Raw genomic sequence first — 18851 nt, 5'->3', positions numbered from 1 at the left:
AAATCGACACCAGTAATACACCATGATGTGATTCCACTGAAACATGATCATAAGTTCATTGAATTGCTGCCACGCCCTGGTCAAATAACGGCGGCATGGACTCAGCTCTAAAACAGAGCTCTGCTAATTGCAGCAGAGATCGAACCTGCGGCTGTTTTGATAACCAAATGGTCTCCACCCCTGCTAATCTGCCTTCCCTCTTCGGGTTCAAACACTGGAGGACAGGAAGAATGTGCATTAAGGGCCAAAGTACTCAAAGTCGTAAAAAGTAATGACAGCGTCTGCTGATGTTGGCGAGCGGCTACAGTCCAACCGTGTGCCTACAGTCCATTATTTGAAGACGCTGTGTGAGTGGTCGTATCTTTTTACAATGTTCCTAATGGTTATGGATGAAAATGATGGCACACATGATGACGCCGCTCTTTCCACAGGACGATAATGGCGGTCACATGCCATTTAGGGTGGGAGAAAGAGGTTAGTAATGGCAGTGAAAGGACAGGGAGAGGGAGAAAGAGACAGAGGGTTAGGGGTTGTATTAAAACAATTAGAGAAGCAGGGTTAAGATGGCAGCCCCGAGCTCGAGTGGAAGAAAAGCAGGCGGAGAGATGAAGAGAGGCATGGTAGTGTAAAATGAGCACAGAGGAAGGGTTAAGATGGCAGGTCCAGCCCTGCTCCACTCGTTCTGTCTCCCCAGGGGGTAGATGAGAGATGAGAATGCCTGTCATTCAGTGAAGGGGAGTATATTTATCCAACCCTGCACCCCACTGTCTCCACTGACTCCCACTGACTATGTTTCTATCCCTGTTTGAGCTCTTCCCTTTCCTCTTTTTGCTCTTCTAAATCTTTTATTTTCAATTTTCTCCCTTCATTTTTCCCTCGTTTTTTCACCATCATATATCCCTTTGTCTCTTTGTCTCTGAATCCACTCCCCTGTTCCATCCCCGGCACTATTTGGTGATTTTCAAGTGTGATGAAATCAATATTCTGATATTAATATGGGTATTTTATGATAGTAATACGTGTCACAATATAGCAAAAGTGTGCAGAATCACAGGAACAGGATTCATCATGTCCCATAGTTTCAATAGGGACAGTGGACAACAGTAAATGCCTCTTTTTCAGATTCCTAGCACCAGCTGTTGTCTTCTGCACCGTGTCTAGTATCATTTCCTGTGAATCCCTTGTGAGTGGGTGCTAGCCTGATAACCTGACTAAAATGCCACTTCATTTCCCTGTGTTCATACAGCTTTACATCATATTCAGGTCTGCTGATTTTTATTCAGTTAGTGTGGCACACCTGTCTCATGAAGGACGCTGTCAGTCGATGCTGAAACCGATATTGTCGTTGCTAGAGGCAGTTTTTCTGTTGATTCGTGAAATATGCAGAGTTCTCATTTCTTCAACTTACAACAACCTTTACAACTGCCTCAATCTCATAAACACTCGTCTGCAATTTTCGGCCATTTTGCCAAACCACAGCGAGGTAACCAGATCAGCATCTACAAAGATGACGCCCCCCCCACTGGTTTTCACACCTACAAATCTCCACATACAGATTTGAGTTTATCCACTCTTTTCAATCACTGAATCAACTGCATTTACATGTAATGTTTGACCTCATCAGCTTCATTGATTTTTGTAAATATATATTTATTCTGAATTTGACACAGCAGCATGTTTCAAACAACTTGGGACAGAAGCAACTAAAGACTGGGAAGGTTGTGGAACGCTCCAAAAACACCTGTTTGGAACATTCCACAGGAAAACAGGTTGATTGGTAACAGGTGATAGTATCATGATTGGGTATGAAAGGGGCTTCCTGGAAAGGCAAAATTGTTCACAAGCGAGGATGGAGTGAGGATCACCACTTTGTGAACACATAATTATACAAAGGATATTACTACATGGGCTCGGGAACACTTTGGAAAACTGTTGTCTGTAAACACAGTTCATTTGTAAATGATTGCATTCTGTTTTTAATTATGTAGCTATGTAGAACTTTAAATGACTTTAATGACAGTCCTCACCAACATGTCATTAGGACTGCACGTTAGACCTTCTTCACTTTTCAGTCAGACTTAGCCCAGTTTTACCTCACACATATTTAAAGAAATCCCAAAAGTCACAAGTCACTTGTATCAATATCTCTCCCGCTTCATGTTTTTGGCTCAACAAATGGTGTCTTTAACTGTATTCTTGGCCTCCATTCACACATTTCATACTCTGTTAGAACTCTGTCGCCTTTGCCAAATCTTGATTTCTCTTTTCCTCCCGACTCACAAACAAGGACAGGCGGCGACAGCGTCGCCAGCAAATGTGAGAGGGAGACAAGAGTGTTGCGTGTTGCTGTCTGAACAGCAGGCTAGTATCTCCACTCCAATAACAATTACATCAAGTGGTGTGTTAAACGAGGAGGCCCACGGTTCAGCGGCTGGGGCTAATCACTGCAGTCTGCTCCCTAAAACACAGCGATAATGACGGGCAGAGGGGAGGATTCGGTTGCCTCGAAATGCTTAATTTAACCCAGGCTTATACTGTACATGTAAAAACACTCACTGTGGCAGACGGTGAACGGAGAGAAAAAGGGAGTTTCTGACAGAGATTGTCAGAAAATTGATACACATCTGTCTTATGTCTCCTTCCTTTCGGCGAGGCGTGGAGGCGGAGAAGCCGCTTGCTTGTGTTCTCAGAGAGATGGAAACCGGCCCGCAGTGAGGTGATCTATCAACAGGGGCTCTATCTCTCCTTTATGGCCCTCTCCATCATCACATCGAAGCAGTAAATCCTTCCTCAAACTGACATGCAGCTGCTGACATGTGGTTCCTATCGAGTGATTTCTCAACTGCCCTGGATTCAGCTGAGGTGGTGCTCATCGTGAAAGGAATGTGCTGATAGCTGATCTGGGGTCAGTTGTGAAGTTCAGAGAGCGGCGGATAGAGACTAGATATGCGTCAGGTGTTGCAAAATATATGAGGAGGACGTGTCCATGATGTTCCTCGGATGTGATGCTGGATGTGAGTTTACTCAAACATTTGAAAGGCGTGTTTCTGGATGTGAGTGGACTCCGCTTTGTTTAATGCTGATCAGCTGTTGGATAGCAGCTGGTGATATTTTTTTTGGCCAGTCCACCCTGTCAGACCGGTCCGCTTTGTCCCGGGCCAGATTTCTGCTGCTCTCTGTGGCCTTTTGCTCAGAATAATATGAGCTGTGTCTGCAAAGTGCATGTACATGTGGGCGGATGGATTTGTATGTGTGTATTTTTTCTTAACTGTTATTTATCCAGGGAGGTTTTTTTTGCCGGCAACGCCCTGTTTTAGGTTCACATAGTAAGCCACTTTACCGCCTTCTGCAGTCTAATTGTTGCCCGTACTCTTTGGTTCTGAAGTGGATGTAGTTTGGATTAGGGTCCAAATTAGTAAAAATTCATTATAGGGTCAGTCCACCCAAGTAACAACAGCATACCTCCAATGCTTTGGAGCCATGAACATAGTTTTGGTTTTATTTCTCCTGGTTTTGGTCTGCTGAGTGTCATCAAGTTTAGTAATTAAATATATAATTATTAACAACTTTCATTACTTTGATTATTTGAAAATTGAATAAGGGATTCAGGAGGATTCAGATTTGATATCTAGTTTTAATACTGGAACCACAACTAAGTGCAATCTGGCTGAAGGCACTTGTTCGCTGAAGAAGTGTGTTTGAATCAGACAATATGTGATATAGAGGAAGAATTGCAGTCAGGGATTCAAATTAGCGACCTTTCAACAATATTCATATGCATTCAGTCTACTTTCCTGACTTTTTAGCTGCTGCTGCCTGTGTGTGTGTGTGTCTGCAGGTACAGTATATATTCACATGTGCTTGAAATTTTGGAGCACCTCTCAGGTCCATTTATGCTCTATAGCAGTGGGAAACCGTTTTATATGCATTGAAATTTGCCCACTGGAAGTCCCAAAAGACGGGCCATTACCTCACTGACAGTATGCCTTGCACCGGGCCGAATATGTGAATGAGGAACATGGCCTCCGCCGGCGCTGACACTGGAATGCTACAGCGGGTGTGAATATGAAATGCGGCCTCTTAAGGTGGAGTGCTTGAATCTGAGCCCCGGACTTCTAAAGGCGGCGTGTGTGAATCTGAGCCGGCCTTCTCTTAAGGCGGCATGTGAAGATCTGAGATGGTCTCCGGTTTGCAGGCTGATGGACGAGACTTTGACAGACATTCTGTGTCAAGGGGAAGGGGCGAGGGGTGTGATGGGGCCCTGCAGGGGCAGATTGAGGGGACCAGGTGGCACGGCTTGGCGCTGGCATGCGGGGCACTTGGAGGGCGCTTCTATGTTTAGCCCTTACATGATGTTACATGTGCTGTTTTTTTTGGGCCTGCTGTGGGATGTAAAGGGGACAGAGCTGTGCGGCCTAAGTGCTTCTCCCTCTGTAGCACGTTACAATGGGCACTTGAGAGTTCTTTTATTAGATTTGTAACATTAGTTGCTTAAATTTCACACGTACTACAATCCTATACACTATAAAACATTATACTCAAATCATAACAAACTTAAAGCAAATACATAAATACATATGTTTTGTATTAAATCCTTACAATTAACATAAGCTAACTCAACTTTCTAGTTTCATTTTCAGACCCATCTCTAATGAGTTCACTGAACTTGAAGTGTCTTGACTGAGAGTTCAGTGAGCTCATCAATTTAAGAAGCATAACAGACTTCCCAGCATGCATTATTTGACAGTTAAAACTCTCTTTTGCATAGTTTTTTTGTAAGACGGACATTATGGAAACATAGTGTGTCTTCAACAGTTTTCCAAAGTGTTCCTGAGCTCATGTATTAATATCCTTTATCAAATCATGTGTTCACAAAGTGGTGAACCTCTCTCCATCCTTGCTTGTGAACGACTGAGCCTTTCCAGGATGCCCCTTTCATACCCAATCACGTTACTATTACCTGTTACCAATCAACCTGTTTACCTGTGGAATGTTCCAAACAGGTGTTTTTGGAGCATTCCACAACTTCCCCAGTCTTTAGTTGCTCCTGTCCCAACTTGTTTGTCATGTGTTGCTGCATTCAAATTCAGAATAAGCAGATCGATGTAGTTGATGAGGTCAAACATTACAAATACTGTCTTTGTTCTGTTTTCAGTTGACTGTATGACAATATCAGACCAGTGTATCAAACGCGGCTCCCTCATTCATTTCAGTGGGACCACTGTGTTAACACAGCGGAGGTCATCCTCTCACCTGTACCTGCAGCAACATGCCCACACATGCAACATGTGCTGAAGACAGCAGGGGTGTTAGAAGACGGGGATGGAGAAGAATACAGTTTTCTACGCTCTCTTGTCACTCAGCTGGCGATTTGACACGTGGTCCACTCTACATCTTCTGAAAAGTGTTTTTTTACCAGGAGAATCTCGAGGGACCACCATGACGTGCGAATCACAGTAATCACTGTAATCACAGACAAAGTATAGAGCTAAAAGAACAGAGAAGCGTGGCAGGTTGTTTAATAAACTTTTCTCTAATTTCCCTTTGCCATGAGATACTGCTGAATGCTGAATTTCAAGGACAGTTTGGAATTTGACTTCTCCACTTATTACCTTTATATCTACAAGTTGCTTGCTGGTGCCCTCAGCTGCCTGCTTCGGGTACGTGACCCTAGCCCTGCATGTCGCGGTGACCCCTTCAGAGACTTGAGAGTGTCCCTGTTGTCAATCCCCCCGCCGTGCTGCCATGTTGGAGTTGCATTTTTATGACACATCTCCGCATTACATTGACTTACATTCATTTCCTGGAGACAATAACCATAGCCACTACAAGTCCCCACAATGTGGCTGTGTAAACAGATGCATGTCCTCACTATGGTAGAAATACACACACACACACACAGATCCACACACACACACACACACACACACACACACACACACACACACACACACACAGACCTCCTAGCTCTTATACAGGACCTATGGGAGTTTTAAATCAAGGTTGTGCTCTCTCCCACTCCCCTCTTTCACGTCCCTCACATTTTCTCACATTATTTTGGCTTCTTCTTTCACATTTCTCTCACTAGTCAATCTTTCACTCTGCCACTTCTATCTCTCTCCCCCCCCCCTTTCTCTCTTTCAAACCTTGACTATAATCCTCTCTCACCCTCTCTCCCCCTCTCTTCTCAGAACCATGAACACAACAAATTTTCCTAGCCTGAGTTTTTAGCATTTCACCATCTCCCCACAGAACGCCTATTACTCAACCCAGTCAGCTCCACCGCACTTTGATGTGTGTGAGACCTCACTGGTGGATAAGTGCTGGTGTTGGTGTGTGCGTATGTGTGCATGCAGCGGTGGTGTGTGTGAGAGCTTTGCAGGCTTGTCATGGGCGGGTGATTGAGTCCAGACGCTGTGGGTTCCTCTCTTCACCGCCGTCCCGCCCCCCCTTCCCCCCGGGGTTGTGGGTTCAGAGTGTGTTAGGCCCAAGACAGGCGGGGCTGCGGCTCCCTGGGGTGCAGTAAAGTGATAGGGCAGCACAGGGGGCTTGGATCTCCCCCGGGGAGGGAGGTCAGAGGTCTGACTCTAGGATCAGGGCCATGTTAGTCAAGCACGCTTCAGGTGGGGCCTTCCTGTACAATTCTCTGCTGCTTAGGCTCACATCTGGGTTTCTGTGTGTGTGTTTGTGTGTGTGTGTGTTTGTGTGTGTCTGTATGTGTGTGTGTGTGTGTGTGTGTGTGTGTGTGTGTGTGTGTCTATGACTTTTATTCCACTTTTCTTGTTTTACAATTAGTGGTTCACGCTCAGATTGTACTTTCTTTGACCAAACATCAGCCCTTAGTACACACGGGTCCATGCAGACCATGCATGCCGACAACATGTGTGAACATGTCCACCTATACACACAATACTGTAAACAGAACCACATACGCACATGTCTGCTCTGTGCATCTTTGCCGGAGTGTACCAGGGCCTTTATATTGCGATCAGCAAGAGCCAAATACTTACAATCTGCAGCAAGGAAAAATATGAATGACCAAAAAAACTGCAACACACAAACAATTGTACCAAAAAGTGTTATTTTTAAAAACAGATTAAAAAAAAAAAGAGTAAGTCAGTTCAAAGAAAATGAGATAGAGGGTTTCATCCATATCACACAGAGGGAAATTTAAACCAACCTGCTTATTTAATGAAAGAAATGTAGACAGTTGTCAGTAATTAAAAAGAAAACAAAAAATTGTAATTAACAACAGCGATGAATGCAATAGATACTAAAGAGCCAGCAAGGAATGTTTGGTAAATCAGTGAGAAGAGGATGATGAGATGCCGGCTGAGCAGGACAGAGACGGAGAAAGAAGAGCAGTCCTGTTTATAGGAGGAAAATCCACATGTGAATGAAGCATGAAGCATTTCATGGGGAACTGAGTGTGTTTTTGAGAGACTTTTTAAACTTCACCTTCCATCCCTCAGCGGCTCCAAAGATGGACGACAGCGAGGTCGCTCCGTCACCTGGGCTCAGACACTGACCAAACACTGGCTCACAGGCTGAATAATGGGCTGTCACTAACCCCTGACCTCAGCTCAGAGTCTAAGGTGTCAGATCGATATCAGCCGAGCACGGCGAGCAGCTCGCCTGATGGGGATGTTCCGCTGCTCTCAGAGGTCACGCTGGCTCTGCCGGAGCATCCACATTAAGTGGAATTAAAAAGTCATTCATTCACTATGCTGTATAATATCGCTGTGTGTATGCAGTGATCTGTAGCATCCTGCATCCTGTTCCTGTACACATGTCCGGCAGGTGCTGATGGGACATATTTTAGTGGGGTTATTTTAACAGGACCCGCTCAGGGCCTCCTGGAGTTATGTGACATTAGCGCCGGTAGTGGAGGTACGTGTGTGTTCCTGTGTCTGAGCCCTCATATATGCGTGCCTGCATGTACACACCTGCAGGTGTGAACACAATGTGTTTGTCAAAAGCGCCGATTCTGTGGTCGGAACATTGCGTTGTTGTAAACTGGCGTCATGGCAACCTGAGCAACCATCTTTGGCACGGAGGGGGTTTATGAGTCGCTGCGTCGGCCCCTTGGGGTTTTACACTGACTGAATGATGGAGCCCTGCTGTGTGTGTGTGTGTGTTGACTGACACTTAACCCATGCTGCCGATGCTGCTTTGACCTCCTTGACACCAGAATAGCGTTGTCAGTAATTAACCTGCTCCATCCATGTAAAACAGAAGGAGAAGCTCTTGTCTCACACAGTCACAAATATTCGTCTTAAAGGGTCCGCTCACTCAAATCAAGTAACTTGCGGTCTGCCTGCCTGCTATGTTTTTGAGAAAATATACACCACAGTCAGCTGATAATATTAGCCCGGTGGGAATCGACGTCTCATTTGTTTTGTACTCGTAAACTCATTTCTTTTTTGTACTTTTTTGCGAAGTTTTGATGTCATTTATAGTGAACGATGAGGAGACTCAGCTGACCTGGTGATCACACAGTGATCACCAGGTCAGCTGGACAGACACATGTATGACATTTCTCTATAGGTTAGCCTGCAATTGAATATATATGGTGGATAATACATGGGCAGGCAGGAGGAGTGCTTATTAACAACACAGTTTAGTTGCATTGTGGGAAATGTAGGATCAAGCCTTTTTGGAGCTTGAGCCATACTAAATATATATCTCTGCGGCCTTTCTGTAATACAGAAATGTAATTATGTAGTTCTTTCTATGAAATGTCATTATTAGAACATATGTCTAACCTGAAGTGCTTGTGTTCAGACAGCATCTGATGTTTGAGAAGTTTGGCTTCTTCTTTTCACATGAAAAACACTGCAGAAAACCGTTGCTGTATGGCATCATGTTGGTGTCAGCATCAGTTTGGTCCATGGTGCGTACTGGCACAGGAGGTGCAAAGACAACAGGGCCTCATTTGCAAACAGACAGAGATTAGAATATACATGAAGCTTTACATAAGACATTCTCTGTGTGTGTGTGTGGACTCACTTAGCCTGGCACACACAGCGGCTGCAGCTGCATTGAAGGACGAGTTAGCGATTGGCACAGTCAGGACCACCGGAATCCATAAACAGACCGTCCGCTCTCATTCTTCCTGTCTCTGCTTCCACTCTCTCCCTCTCTCCAGCCTCTGTTTTAGTTTTTAACTATCCGAGGTGCCTTCCCACAAGCAGCAATGTGTTTTCAATCTGAGGCCAATTATTCACCTCCTCTGGGTTTGTTCCCAGCAGGAAAAAAAAAAAAAAAAAAGAAACGGAGAACTGTCTATACTTTACAGGCTCCATTTTTCCCATCTCCCCTCTGTCAACGCCCAGTCGGACTGAGCCCCCTGGCAGACACATTATGTGTTTAAATACATTCTCTGTGTATGTGTGTGTGTGTGTGTTTGTGAGTCCGTGGACAGAAGTGTGTATATAATTAGACAACTAAGTAATAATGGCTTTAACTTCCCAGCGGCGAAAAGCTATGAATGATGGGACAGGTGGAGGGAGGGTGATCGAGACCTCCCAACCCCGAGGGCAACAGGACGGACAGACCCCATCTACTGACGTCACGTCACATGACCAGGGCCTGATTACCCCTTTTTGGCCCCATAAGAGTTCCCCCTAGAGGCTGAAATCAGGAAGTACAGCTTTCCACGGTTTGTTGTTTAAAAGGCAGTTAGTACACATCGGTTTGTGGAGGAGGAAATTGAGGGACTTGATATAGAAGCAGCATGAGGTCTGCTGTTTGTGGTTTGTGTCTTTCAGTGCAGACATTATCATTGCGTGTGTGTGTGCGTGTGTGTGTGTGTGTGTGCGTGTGTGTGTGTGTGTGTTAAGACAGGAGCTTCATGTGTTTCCGTGGGCTGAAAGCATCTCCTCTCCTCTGTCTTTGTGGAATAACCCTGGGAAGCTGCCCCTTGTCTGACCCAACAGCGTTCATGAGGAAAACAAGAGGAGGGCTTTGTCCTCTTCTCTTCCTCCCCTCTACTTTCCTCTACCCTCCTGTTTTGTCTACATTCTTCATCTTCCATCTCTTTTTTGCTCCTCTTGTCTTTTCTCTCTCCTCTCCTCTTGGTGTCGTCATCTCCTCTCCTTCTTGCGTCTTGTTACTCTGCTGTTTTGTATATTTGTCTACCTTGTATTGTTGTATTTTTGTCTTCTTCTTCTCCTTGTCACCCTTGTATTGTCATCGTTTTGCTCCTCTTCTCCTCTCAACTAACCTCCGCTATTCTTCTCTTTGCTCTTCTCTTTACTCTCTTTCTTCTCCTCTCATCTTCATCCTTCTCTTCTTTTGACTTCTCTCTTGTTCCTTCTACTTCTCATTCTCTCTCCTCTCTTTGGCTCCCAGAACCTAGAAGCTATTTGTTTCTATTATCTCTGAATTTCTGAAAGGGCCACAACAGTATGACTAAGTCGCCACATTTCTTCTGCTATACACTCAGCTCCCTTTGAAAACGCTGAGGTCATGTCCTCTGTGTTTTTTTTCTGGATTTCGGTGGTATTAACAAACTTTGAGGGGATTTACATTCTGCAGCTTCAAACTTACCTAATATTTCTTTTGTTGACTCAATATATTTCAATGGACTTCTTAAATGGCAACTGACTATTTGAAAAGTGTCCGCACACTTAAATATAAAGCACAGCTTTATCGAGTACCTGCTCTAGGTCAGGCAGTATTAACAAAATGAGAAAAGGAATCCGTGACTTCAGTCTTTCTAAAGCAGAATTAGATTTCGTGGACAATGTGGAGAGGACTCTAAAGCAGCTTTTAAACCTTCAAGTTAGGATGGAAAATGGAAAAAACTGTTTTTCAGAATGTGCAGCTGTGCAATTTCCTTCTAATTTTTCTTGGAAGTTTCCTGGGAAGAGTAATGTAACTTGGTGCTAAATATAGCTCAAATCCAGAGTTCTCATCCAGATATTTTAGTTAGAGTTTATTTAGTTATAACTTGGTCACTTGTTGATTACTTGATCTTAAACAGAGACTTGGAGGAACGTTCTCGGTAAGCTTCCTCCTGTCTTCTGCTCTTCCACCCTCTTGTTCTCTACTTTCCTCTGTTCCTCTTCTCTCTTCTTTTCTTCTGCTTACTCCCACTCTCTACTCTTTCTCTCCTCTCTCCTCCCCATTGGCTCTCCTGTTTCACTTTGTTTCTCTCTATCCTGGCTCTGCCATACCTTACCTGTGCCAAGCTACGGAGTGACAATAACACAACAGAAGGGGATAAAGAAAGCAAACAAGCAGGGGAGCGCACTGAAAAGAGGGATTATCCATAGATGTGTGCTTTGTTAAGAGCTCCAGTTACTGATTCATTGATAAGCCCCTCCAACTGGCTGTGAGTAATTCAGCCAATCAGGGATCATTAATCCCCAAGACAAATGGATTTAGGATTTAGGTGCTTTTATTTTGTTAATGGCTCATTATGACACATGTATAACCGACACTGAACGGCTGAACAATGCTGTTTTGTTTTTTTTTCAGCTTTTTTTTCTTTTTTTTTTTTGCTAAGGTCCGTTCATTCCTTCTGCCTTCTGCTGTCAAAACCCCCAAACGCTTGATTGGCCCTCAAAGCACCCTGCGGCTCAGAACAACACCAAAAGGGAAACACAACTTTTGAAATTGCCTCGAACAGCCCTGTGAAGGCTTAATGACTCACTAAATAGCCTATAACAACACAACCATTGAGAAAAACAGATGAATAAATCTTGCTCGTAATGAAAATAAAGGAACCCTGATGCTGAAGGTAGTGAATGAATGAAGGTTTCTCACCCTTGAGTCCAGTCTATGGTGGGGGTGGGGCTGACGGATGTTGTCAGCATCTCAGGGTAGAGACAGTGGAGATCAGAGCAAAGATCAGCAGGAGAAAGTCTCTGGTCAGCCTCTTCAAAAGAAGAAACCAGAAGACATTGAGAGATTAAATGTCATCTATCCCACCACATCTTGATGCAGGCTGTGTGTTTATGGCTCTGTGTCTTATCAATATTTCATTTCTGCCACTCAAAAGTCTCCTTATAGCCTCCATCTGGCAAACATCTGGATCATCTGTTGGCTCTCTTGCTACTCTCAGGCCATAACGCAGCGCAATTTATCATCTTTTGTAATAAACACCTACAGACCATATTTTAGGTTTTAGTTGTACACAGCCTCTCTGCTGGATATGTTTGGCCTTTCCAGCAGGACCTAAATAAAGTTTAAATTCAGCTGTCAACCAGCAGCTGTGCTTAAAAACTTTACTTGTGGCTTGAGTGGTGACTCTGTGCTGTCAGTGTAGTTCTCCATGACTAAGGTACATTTCCTAACAAACATGTTGTCATGCTGTCAAATTGTTTCACTGACCAAACGTCATTCAGTGTTGTCAACATGTGATTTTAGGTGTTGCAAGAGCTTTATTATTAATTATTTTGTGCAAAAGTGTACCTTTAAGGGTGTGGTTTTACTGGCTAAATCACAAGTGCATTGAACTGGTTTCACAAGAAAATCACATTGAAAACATATGTGAGTGTTTGTATAAAGCTCATAATGCAACAGGTGCTGCAGCCCTTGAAATGAACTAATCCATCAGTTTGTTCTTGAAATGTCAACAAAGTAAAACAATGCACTCAAGCATTGAGTAGTGATTAATGCATTGATTTCTTTTGAGTGCAGACGTGAAATCCAATCAGAAGTGGCCACTGGAGAATAATTTTGAGGTGCTTGTCGATGCCAGGAGTAAACACAATCAGGAAGTATCCAAGTCTGAACCGGGTCCTCATCACTTTCCCAAACTTTTTCCCACCTCTCTCTCACAAAGGAATTAGATAGAAACTCTTCTTAATCCTGACTAATCTTAGCTCTTACTCCTGGGTCAGGCTTGATTGACAGCCATTGACACTTGCAAGGTTGCAGCTAACATTTAAGGCTTTGTAAAGACACAGGAGGACAAAGCAGGCTATCCCACAGTGCCTCTGGCTGAGGACATGATACTGTGGAGACGGTTGACCCCTGGTAGTCATAATATCAGCGAGCAGCTTTGGAACTGAGGCTAAGGGAGGCCATGCTGTGCCTGCCTGGAGCCAAAGCGCTCAGCTGGTGCTGAAAGGGGGAAAAAAAGAAAAAGAAAAAAAAAAAACGTGGAGAGAAAACAAGGGCTTTGGTTTCACGTTTGACCAGACTATAATTAGAGAGAGAAAAAGATTAGAATATGGCCGCTGATGCCATAAGACACCCACACACTTTGCTATCACGTATACATAGACACACACATCTGCTTATTTGTGGCCCCTGCAAACCCAGTAGGACAGCCACTAATCCTGCAGCACATTTACAATCTGTGTAACGACAACCTGATACCCCCAGCAGGCCACGGCAAGCACGCACCTCCCTTTATGCTAACTCACGCCTCCCGAAGCCCCAACATGTACGTGTCAGAGGGAACAGCTGCGCCTCATCCCCTCCCGCCCTGTCTCACCTGGCCTCAGATCAGCTGACTGGTACTTCCTTTCCCTTGGCGAGGAGCAGGAGTAGGTGTAATATTTGATCCGTGGGCAGCGAGGTCCGGTGAAACATCAGGGTAAAAACCCCCCTGCGGTGCTCCAGCGAGTTCACCCGTATCGGATCATCAGCCTGCTGCATGCTCCAACACAGTCTCTGGCCTGTCTCCCTTGATGGCCCTCACTGTGTCAATGAACAGAGGTGGAGTATTGAAGACATCCGCAGTATGTCAGTGATACTGAACCGCGGGCCATTAGCAGCTATAGAGACACAACCAGCTGGCTGTCCAAGCCTAATCTGTCTTTGCTAAAAGCCCCAGAAATGCAACCTTATACGGCGCATATGGGAATATGTGTTTCCAATCACACTCCTCAGGAATGAATACCTGGCATATCTCGCCGCTGCAGTTTTTTCTCCTGTCCACTCGGTTTGCAGTAAACACCAGGCGAAAAATCTTGGGGCTGTTTTAAGGCGAGGCTTGAGAACAGGCCTCATTTTCCCAGACTCTGAGATTCCACAAGAGGCTCCTACATCAAGCTGTCATATCGAGCTAATGAAAATCTCATTCTACGGAGGGATCCTCTTAAAGCTGCTAAAGGCACATGCTAACCAGGGGATTAGCCCTGCAACGTTAGGGGACTTTAATTTCAGCACCAGCGTAAGTCATCACTGCTGAGCACTAACATTGATATATGGCTTAGGACTGACTTGCGTGTGTCATAAGAGGTTTCTTCCGGAGCGGGTATGTTGCAGGGGGATTCGGTTGAGACTCGGTATGATCGAGATTGACATGATGAGATCCAATAAACAAAACCAGAGGAGCCGTAGCCTGGATGTGTCGTTCGCAGTCCGTCTTCAATTTCTGAACATATGTGAAAAGTTTTTCTGCAGCTGTGGCCTTACTAAGATACCCGAAGTATCATCTCTTGTCATCAGGTGTTGGAGTACTCCTTAACTCATAAGAGAATTCATCATCAAGAAAAATGATGGTGAGAGACTCCCAAACAAAGCAATGAATAACTATCTTCCCATTTAAACATCTGCTACCAATGTACCCTTAAGCAATGCACGGCTTGAGGTGATCTGTGTGTTAAATGTGTGGAAAACACAAAGCGGGCTGCTGCAGAGCCAGCATGCATGTTCAGCACATTTTCACTGGGTGAATATAATGTATGTTTGATCTATGATGTTCTTGTGGGAACTATCTTTGAGTGTAAATATGTAGAACAGTCATCTCACTGATAATAGATCACATTAGTGTTATTGCTAACATACAGAAAACTGCCCTCACTGTGCATTGTAAACACATTTAAATTCAGTCACGTAAGCAGAAGTGGCCACATGCTTCTAAATGCAAGCCTTATTTTATTAATGTATCCTTCATAGCTGTAGACTGAAGCTGCTCAAATGCATTGTGTATACCCTTGAGGGCTGGGCTAACAAATGTGAATGCAATTCTTTCTTCAAAACATTTGCAAACCACATTTTTGGATCATTTTGCAACCTGCATTGTTGACACTGTCCTTGCCAGAACACACATCGATTGCTGGAGTTTCATGCACATTACCACCACTTGTCAGTCAGTGGAATAGTGTGAAACCATTGGCAGGAATGTGTGTCACATCGCGTGCATGCTTGTGTGCAACATAAAATGGGAACACACAAATTAAAACATTGTTCCACAGTGCTAGTAGTGGTCAGAAACAACAAAGGGTACCTTTAAGTGATGAAAGTATGGACTTCAGACTTAAAGATTAACCTATAAGGTTGAAGTAACTTTGGTAGTTTCATGCAGGTTTGAATCCACTCTGGATATATTCACATTTCTCTCTTTTCTTGCTCCCTCTCCTCCAGGTTTTACCGGGGTGATTATCACATCGACGTCTGCATCAACGACTACCTTGACGTCTACTGTCCGCACTACACTGGCCCAGTGTCCGACGAGCGGGCCGAGCGCTACATCCTCTACATGGTGAACTATGATGGCTACAGCTCCTGTGATCACACCGCTAAGGGCTTCAAACGCTGGGAGTGCAACAGGCCTCTGTCACCAAACGGACCGCTCAAGTTCTCCGAGAAGTTCCAGCTCTTTACTCCCTTCTCCTTAGGCTTCGAGTTTCGTCCTGGGAGAGAGTATTATTATATCTGTGAGTACACTTAATAATAATTGGCCAGATTTGGTTTAAATGAGCATTATTATCAGCATATATTGCTGATAATAATGTGTGTGTGTATATATATATATATATATGTGTGTGTGTGTGTGTGTGTGTGTGTATATATTTTATTTATTTATTAGTTGGAAAAAAAAAAATCATCGTTAGGTGGCCAAAAAGTATTATTTTGGTATCAGTAACATCAGGTATTGCATCAGCATTAGTGTCAAAATATTTGCAGTGATACTCAACTTTAACTGGGAGTTACATCAGAAGATTTATATCAATTTCTTCCTGGAATCTTGCAAAAAGACAGCAGCAATGTTAGGGTTTTGTTTTCCAAGTCCTTGGAATGAAGGCCATGCTAAAATACGAGCCAGAGGGAGCAAAACATCTCTACTGTTGGGGACTCATCTGAAGTGTCTTTTGTTGCCGCCTGGCTGAGCTCAGCTTTCTCCTCCTCGTGAGAAGACACGGAAAAACAAACAGCTGGAAAGTCATGTTTTCATAAGTGAAGCTGATGCCCTGCAGGGGCAGAAGAGAAGGACTAAATGAGATACACTGTGCTCCATGGTAGGGGTGGGCGATATGGGAAAAAAATTGTATCACGATATTTTTGCATGAGATCACGATTTCGATATTTTATCACGATATTTAAAAAAAAAAAAAAAAAAAAAAAAAAAAATCGGGGCTACAAAGCTTTCTTTCTCAGAAGATTTTAATGAACGATATTGCAATCATTGTAAACAAAATAAAATGTAAAAAACACACAACACTGATAAAGTGCACTATTGGATTATGATTAAGAACAACAAAAGAAAAGTGAAGACTACTAAGTCTGTAAACATGACTGTGACAAAGTGAGAAACACTGTGATAAACTAAACATCCCAACTGATGAAGTAAACATTCTCACTGATAAAAATAAACATCATTCTGATAAAAAAGAACATTCTCACTCTGAAAGTGCATTCTCTTAGAATAGAAAAGAGAAAGTAAAATATGAAATCTTCAAGTACACAAACTGTTGCTGGCTACATTCACATGATTTAAAATCAACTTACATTATTATCAAAGTAACAAAATAGCTTTTTTTAAAATGTCAAAAGCAAAATGAGGTAACTGTAGTTAGTGCAACACTCTAGTGCAAAGAAATATCAGGGTGCTCCTCCTGATAAAGAGGGGAAATTCAGTTTCCCCCGTCACAGATTTTTTGACAGAAAAATCAATTTGTCCACCTTGTCTGGCTTTAGAGCAGCCCTTTGACAAGTCACGATGTTGCCACCTGTGCTGAACACTCTCTCCGAAGGAGAGCTTGTGGCTGGGATGCACAGGTATTTTTGTGCTAGTTTGCTTACTCTGGGAAAGTTTACCTCGTGGACTTTCCACCATTCCAGAGGATCCATCTCACTGTCTGCATTTGGGGTGGAAAGATAGGCCTTCATTTCAGCCTCGATTGCCTCTTTCAGAGATGGGGTGGGACGGCCTGCTGTGTCAGCTGCAGAACCTGAGGTTTTGAAAAGGCTTCCTAATGTTTTTTTCTTTGCCTTCTTTGGTGGGGGTTGGTATTCTGCCTCAGGATCATTCTGTGAAGTGGAGGTGGGAAGTGAATGCTGTTGTGTGCTCAATAAGCATTCGATCTCCGAAACCGCTCTGGCTTGTATTTCCTCCGTCTTTTCTGTAACAATGTACTGGCTCTTGAACCTGGGGTCAACAAGCGAAGCCATGTCGAGCAGTGCATCAGTGGTGGGGTCCTGATACTTGTCGTTGAGGTAGCTCAGGATTGTTGTCCTCATTGTGTTAGTCAGCTCTATGTCCTCTTCATTTGGCTCGAGGATGTTCACTTTGAGCAGGTGCAGGACTGGCTTCACATATGACACGCTCACGTAATCCTCCCCAGACAGCGCATCAGTGAAGTCCCTCAGAGGGCCGAGGGCCTTCTTTACACATTCCATCACCTCAACATCTTGCCATGATGGAGCCAACTGCCGCGTCTTCTTGTCAGCTTTGAGGACCTGGGATATGGCACTTTCTTGCTCTAACACCCTCTCCATCATGGCAAGTCTCGATCCCCATCTGGTTGGTGACTCTGTTTTGAGTTTCTTTTGTGGAAGTTTCAGCTCAGTTTGGGCTTTAGCCAAATCTCTCTTCTTCTTCCAGCTGAAGGAGAATGCACTGACTACTTTTTTGCAAACAGATGTCACACGAACAACTCGATGGTCTTTGGCACTGTTTTCTACAAAAGAAGAGCACACAATATTTCATTTTAAAAACCAGCCCAGATGCAATGACAGAAATAAACCAAAATAACAACATTTTAATCTGCCATTAATTATTAACATGAAAGTGTTGCAATGCTCATATTTTTCATTCTGAATTATTTATTTATCATCATCATCATCATCATCATCATCATCACATGTTAATAATAATAATTGTATTGTTATCATATGTGAAGAAACATTTAATCATAAATCCCACCACAGTTTTTTTTAATAATCTGTTCCAGATAAATACTGAAAACATTTTAACAGACATGCGTTATTCATTTATTAAGTTTAGTTCTACTCACCAATGGCTAGATGCAGCCTATGCCCAAAGCAGGGAAGACGAGTCCAGTCGTTAATTTGGAGGGCCTTCACCATGTTGGTCCCACTGTCAGTAGTCATGCAGGTCATGTTCTCCTCACGGAGTCCCCAACTTTCTAATGAGTCTCTCAGTTCTTGCGCGATGAGCTCCCCCGTGTGATCATCTGGGAAGTACGTTGCTTGCAGAGTCGCACTGCAGAGCTTCCAGTTATCGATAAAGTGAATGGTCAAGCTTAAATAAGGCTCGGATGTGCGGCTAGACCACAGGTCACTGGTTGTTGCAAAGAACTGCACTTTTTGGATTTTGTGTTCCAGCGTCTCTCTGCACTCCGTGTATAAACGTGGCATTGCAGTGTTGGAAAAAAAATTCCTGCCTGGTATCACATAGCGGGGGTCAAGGACTTTGATCAGGCGTTTAAATCCCTCGTTCTCCACTGTCGCGAAAGGGACCATGTCCTTAGCTAGATGGTATGTAATAGCGTCCGTTACCTCTCTCCACCGCTTACTGGTCTTATCATACGGGGTGCCTTTTTGAAATGCCTGGGTTAGCGTAGTTTGCTTTGGTTTTTCCACCGAGGCCGCAGCTTTTGATGTGGCTGGCGCCGCCGCTCGCATCGTTTCACTTTCGGCATGTT

General features: G+C 43.9%; 1 protein-coding gene across 1 annotated transcript in view; it reads left to right on the top strand.

Moving 5' to 3' along the window:
- The window catches only part of LOC143338269 (ephrin-A5b-like), a 74117-nt gene that overhangs the window by 45908 nt on the left and 9358 nt on the right, over positions 1–18851 (top strand). The window contains exon 2 of the mRNA XM_076758540.1: positions 15328–15620. Coding sequence (XP_076614655.1) covers positions 15328–15620 — 293 coding nt within the window. The remainder of the gene's footprint in view (positions 1–15327; positions 15621–18851) is intronic.

The sequence above is a fragment of the Chaetodon auriga genome, chromosome 19, assembly GCF_051107435.1.
Source record: "Chaetodon auriga isolate fChaAug3 chromosome 19, fChaAug3.hap1, whole genome shotgun sequence".
NCBI lineage: Eukaryota > Metazoa > Chordata > Actinopteri > Chaetodontiformes > Chaetodontidae > Chaetodon > Chaetodon auriga.
The sequence above is the reverse complement of the archived record's forward strand: the minus strand, read 5'-3'. Positions and strand labels throughout refer to the sequence as shown.